General features: G+C 40.7%; 1 protein-coding gene across 1 annotated transcript; it reads left to right on the top strand.

The window, feature by feature from the left end:
• The first annotated feature begins 3033 nt into the window (after positions 1 to 3033).
• Positions 3034 to 4569, top strand: LOC111391100. The gene is made up of 3 exons (XM_023016255.1): positions 3034 to 3376; positions 3482 to 4125; positions 4246 to 4569. Exons 1-3 carry the CDS (start codon positions 3034 to 3036, stop codon positions 4567 to 4569), a joined length of 1311 nt encoding a protein of 436 aa, XP_022872023.1.
• The last annotated feature ends 1775 nt before the right edge of the window (positions 4570 to 6344 follow it).

The raw sequence follows: 6344 nt of genomic DNA on the forward strand, positions 1-6344 counted from the left end.
ATTTGTTTAAAAAAAATCTTTATTTATGTACTCTCTTATGTTTCCAAGTTAATTCCAGATTAATCTCTCTCTCTCTCTCTCTCTCTCTCTCTCTTTTATAACTTTCAGGATATTAAAAAAATTAAGTTGGGCAATCCAAAAAGTTTCGTTCTTTAATCAATCAAATTGCTACGACTTAGACAAGCTTGATGAATCCAAAAAGTATATAGAAACAAAAAAGGTAATGGATACCATGAGAATAAGTTCAGAGGAACAGGTATAAAGGACAATTGTTTCACACTCAAGAAGTGTTTTTTTGCTAACTCTATTTCATTTGTAGATGACAAAAAAAAAAAGAAAAAGAAAAAAAAAAAAAGATGAGAAGTCTAATGTATCACTAGATGACTAAACCAAATTAGAGATAATGCAATCTTCTCATCATATATATTCTGCCAAAAAATAAATTGAGCTATCTTTATCAAATTCTTTTTCTCAATGTATAGCATTAAAAAAAAGTAAAATATGTACAACATTCTTTAATAAACCTTTAGCTTATTTACCATTCGTTCAAATAATTGACATGTAAATATTTAACTTTCAACATTGTACCAATTATTATTTTCAAAAAATATTAGATGTAGTATATGATGAGAAGATTACTAAATGACTAAATGACGCCTCTTGCTTTTTCTCAATCTTTGCTTTACTTCTAAATCTCCATTTCCATCCAACTAAAACATACACTTTCAAAAGGATAACAGAAACAACCAAGAAGATCCCAATTTTTTCGAATATAAAAACATATCTTTGTTCGACAGTTTTCTAATGAAAAACTTCTTCATTACTCCTCCCACTTTGAACGTAATTTACTTTATACAATTATCAACATTCAAAGTGCTAATATCACCCTTCCAATAATACAATCCGTGCATTGCATGGAGCCTAAACTAGTATACAAATAAAAGATTTTGAATCAGCTTTTCTGTATTATTGCTTTAGATTTGGTGCTTCAAGCTTCAAGCTCAATCGCACATATATTTAAGAGAACCTCGCTAGATTTACGCTTTGCCACGTGATATTATTCAATTTGACATTTTAAGTCCCCGTTTGGCCCCCATTAATTTTCATTTCATTTTTCTCTCTCCTATTTTTAACCACACAATTTTTTATAAAATAATATTTCACGTCAATCGAAAATATTTCCTTCTTTTTCAACCACTCATTTTTCAAAAAAACAGTATTCCGCCCATTTTCATTTTCCCAAAATGGGGGCCAAACAGGGTTATAATTTTAAACAGTTTTTTTTTCATCCAATGCATTGTTGTCATTCAAGTGTCAATCAAAGTGAACAAATTCATTGTACAAATGACAAAGTCCTAATAAAGAACTCGAACTAACTTAAAAAGGGTGTTGTATTTTTTTAACGATGATTTTTGGGAAGTAGATGAGATTAAAAAAAAACCTCATTTATCTTCCAGTTAGTTTATTAATTAATTTTTACTCCATAGTCCATTAACACTTCGTAATATCACTTATAGTAGTCGTAGAGTGATTGAATCCATTATTTATTCATTTTTACTCAATCCACTAAACAAGGAAAGCTTTTGCTACATATCCTTAACAAAAACTTTAGTAAATTCTAGAAAATAATTGTTTAAAATAAAATGAAGTTAAAATTTTTGGGGCGAGTTCGGAAATTCTAAGCAGTGATCATGATCATCGTCTCCGTTCTATTTACCATCCCCCTCTTTCAAGTCGGAACAATAGAAGACAGAAAAATTTGTCTATCCTTGATCTTATTTATGATACTCTATTCTTATGTCAAATGAAACACAAGTCACTGACTTGGTAACTAATAATACCAATATTGGATACTCAAGGAACTGTTTCCTCGAGGACTCCCTACATGCTCCACCTCACTTTTCTGCCAAGAAGTCCTCGAGATATGTTTGTTCTCGAGCATAGTAGCCCGAGGACTTTGCTCATACGACCAAGAAACTCGCCTCTTATTGTCCTCGAGAAGATGTCCTCGGGTCATTATTCATTAGCATATCCTCGAGGTGTATATGTTCAACCAACAGACGCCTAAACCCCCAAGGACTCTATGTCAGCTCTAACACCACTAGTCGAACGATTCTATTATAAGTAGGACATTCCTCGAGAACAGGACTCTACCGGATAAGAACATACGGGCAGTTCAATCCTACTAGGAGTCCAACAATCTACCAGTATAAATATAGACCCTTAACCCATTAATCAGGTACGTTCTCCACGCAATCTTCAGCACATATATTTCTTTTCAATCCTCTTTCTGACTTAAGCATCGGGGGGACAAGGAGAACACACCTCGTTGCCTTTGTTTCAGGTATTGGAAGATCACGTTCGTGCTTGTTATCAGTCCTCGTTCTCGAGATCTACAAGGTACACTTTTTTGGTAGCATCAGTGGCACCGTCTGGAGGAAGCGCTACCGAAAGCCATGGTGAATACACGATCAGGTCTTTCTCCAGCAAGTTTATCAGCCCCAAACCCTCCTCCTCCCCCCGAAGATCATCCTGCTCCTCAGAAAGAGTCATCAGAGATACCAGCACCCCCAACAAGCTGTTGTTACTGCTGGAACTTTTGAAGAGCTTCACCAACAAGTTGCCATGCTCAGTTGTTGAGCCAAAGGAATTCTCACCCAATGCATACGCCGACTCCTGAAGGTGGTTTCATGGTGGATGCTCAAGCTCGAGCCTCGTGCCCCGTTCCCGGTAATGATGAGGCTGAAACTCGAGTGTGCCCAATATGGCCTCGGCCTCGAGAGAAGTAACAATAGATTTGGGTAAATTCGCCAGAATCATCCAGGAGGGTATCACAGTTGGCCTAAAGCAGAAGGAAAAGGGACAACAGGCTTCACCCCTAACACTCTGTTTACTCCTGAGATACTGTCATTCTCCCTGTCGGATAGATTCAAGTATCCCCGTATAAAAGAGTATGACAGGACTACTGATCCGATAAATCATCTCAACATCTACACTGACGTCACAAATATGCAAGTTGCGCTAGACTAGGTGATGTGTAAGGCTTTTCTTCAAACACTGACCAACGTTGCTAGAGATTGGTTCTCGACCTTGGAACCCAATTCTATATCTTCCTTTGCGAACCTGGCCGATAAGTTTTTGCCTTCTTTGCCAGTAGCAAGCGCATCAGAAAGATGGCGACCTCCCTCATGCAACGCTGCCAAGGCCAAAATGAGACTCTCCGTGACTTCATGGTTCAATAACGAAAGGTTGCAGATCCCCGACCTCCATATCACTGTGGCAATCTCCACTCTTACTCATGCTATAAGATGTGAGGCATTCAAGATGTCCTTGTCTAAAACACCGTCAAAATTAGTGATCGAGCTCTTGACCAGAGGTGAGAAGTACATTAATATGGAGAAGACTTTAAATTCGAAGTAAATCGACCCGAATCAAGTAAGGGCTAAGCCAAAGAGGCCACATGACTCAAGTCAATGGCAAGAGGCCCCTCGAAACAAGCAAAGGCAGGAGACCCCGCCATCATCCTTCACCAAATTGAACACTTCAAGAGCCAACAAACTGATGGAAATAAAGGATATGAAGGAGTTCAAATGGCCACCTAGAATGAAGTCTCCTTCGGATGCCAGGGACCGAAGCAAGTATTGCGATTTTCATAAGGATCATGGGCATACCACGGAGAATTGCATGGCCTTTAAGCGGGAAATCGAGGCACTTATAAAGAGAGGACTCCTCGGTTCATATGTTAGCAATGATAAGCGTCTTATAAATGACCATGATAAAGAGAAATCCCCGAAAACCAAGTGTGATCACCAACCAATGGCAGGGACTATCAACATCATTGTTGGAGGCATTGCATCAGGAGGAAACTCAAACAATGGACGAAAACAATATAGCAGGCAGCGCTGCTCAACATCTGGAATGCACCAGGATCGTCTTGAGGACATTACATTCGGAGGTAAAGACCTTGATGGTGTGTCTCTTCTTCATGACGATGCCTTAGTCATTTCAGCAATTATTGCTAACTTCGAAGTAAGAAGGATCTTAACTGATAATGGAAGTGCAGCGAACATCCTATCGTATAAGGCCTTTGGTAAGATGGGTATCTCAACTCAACAACTAAAGCTTGTGAAAACTCCTCTGTAGGGATTCGACGGGAGAGGGAGCTGATCCAAAGCAAGTGACAGAAGTCACGCCTTCTTTTCAAGAGGTCCATGCTTCAATGGCCTACAATGCTATCCTATGTAGGCCCCTGTTAAACAAGATCAAGGCAATCGTGTCCACTTTTCACCTTGGCAAGAAATTCCCTATAGGTCACAAGTAGGAGTTGTACGAGAAGATCAAGTGGCGGCTAAACAATGCTATATCACCAGCCTACGGGAGATAAGCACCGATGTCATGCAGCTTTCCGACACAGAGCCCGACCCCGACCACCGAATGAGGCTTTCACCAGTCGAAGAATTGGTAGAGGTCGAGAAAAAAGTAAATATTGATTGTGTCTTGATGAAATCCTTACAGCGGAACTCATTGCTTGCTTATCTCGAAACATCGACATCTTTACATGGAAAGTGAAAGACATGCCAGGTATAGATCCTAGCGTTGCAGTCCATAAGCTCAATATCAATCCAGAAGCCAAGCCTGTGAAGCAGAGAAAAAGACAGTTTGCCCCAGAAAGATGAGAGGTCATTCACGAAGAGATCAATAAACTTGTCAATGCAGGCTTTATCAGAGAGGTCCAGTATCCCGAGTGGCTTGCCAACGTAGTTTTGGTGAAAAAGGTCAATGGCAAATGGAGGGTCTGCATTGATTTCACAGACCTCAGCAGGGCTTGCCCAATGGACAGTTATCCCTTGCCTCGGATTGACAGCCTTGTGGATGCCACAACAGGACACAAGTTGTACAGCTTCCTAGACGCATTTTCGGGCTACCATCCAATCCTTATGGCCAAGGACGATCAAGAGAAGATATCTTTTATGGTAGACTCCACCATATACTGTTACAAGGTCATGTAATTTGGGTTGAAGAATGCAGGGCAACATATCAAAGACTCATCAACAAGGTCTTTGCCCAATTCATCTGCAGGAATGTTGAAGCATATGTCGATAACACGGTGAAAAGCGAACAGGTAGGCCAGCATGTATCTGATCTTGAGGAAGTCTTTAGCACCCTTCGGAAGTACATGATGAAATTAAACCAGCAATGTGTGCATTCGGAGTAGCCTCAGGAAAATTCTTGGAGTCATGATCAGTCATAGGGGGTAAAAGCCAATCCAGACAAGATACAAGCCTTAGTATCCGTGGAATCGCTAAAGAGTGGGAAAGAGGTTTAGAAGCTGACAGGTTGAGTGGCCGCCTTGAATATGTTCATGTCCCGGGAAGCAAACAGGTGCCTTCCTTTCTTCATGGTCCTTAGGGACAACCAAAATTTCGATTGGAATGACGAGTGAGAACAAGCTTTCCAAGAGCTCAAGCAAACATTAGCCTCTTCTCCAGTCCTAACCAGACCTGAATCGAGGGACACCTTTTTTTATACTTGGCAGTCTCTCAACATGCAGACAGTGGTGTACTAGTGAAGAAGGTTAGCAAAGTCCAGCAACCGATTTATTATGTAAGCAAAGTGTTACTTGACATTGGCCGAATAACTTGCCCTGGCCTTGGTTACAACAGCTCGCAAACTCCGACAATATTTCCAGTCACACCCCATCGTTGTGCTCATGAATCAGCCCCGTAAGCATATGCTCCAGAAGCCTGACGTCTCTGGGAGGTTATTGAAATGGGCAATTGAGTTGGGAGAATTTGATATTGAGTTCAAACTCCGTCCTTCTATTAAGGCACAAGCTTTAGCAGACTTCATTGCTGAACTCACACCAAGGCCTCAGGGTCGAAGGAATGGTCGAGAAACAACACTTTGGATGCCTGGGAAATCTTCGTGGACGGGGTAGCTAACTCCTCGGGGTCGGGTGCTGGGGTCATCATCATTAGCCCCGACAAGAATACGGAGGTTCAGTGCGCCCTTAGGTTCGAATTTGAATCTACTAACAACAAAGCGAAGTACGAAGTAGTCATCATTGCTCTGGAGCTATCCCTTAATCTTGAGCTTGAACACGTCAAGATTTTTAGTGATTCTCAACTTGTTGTCGGAAAGATCGAAGGCTCATTCGAAAGGAAAGGCTAGAAAATGGACTTATATTGTCTAAAAGCTCATGATTTACAGTGGCGATTTAAGAGTTACGAAGTCATAAAGGTTGATAGAGCACAAAATTGCAAGGTCGATGCGCTCTTAGACTTGTGTTTGCAGGTGTTGATGGATTGGATAGGAGTATATACATTAAAATTCTCACAGAGCCC

Source organism: Olea europaea, chromosome 3, assembly GCF_002742605.1.
Source record: "Olea europaea var. sylvestris chromosome 3, O_europaea_v1, whole genome shotgun sequence".
NCBI lineage: Eukaryota > Viridiplantae > Streptophyta > Magnoliopsida > Lamiales > Oleaceae > Olea > Olea europaea.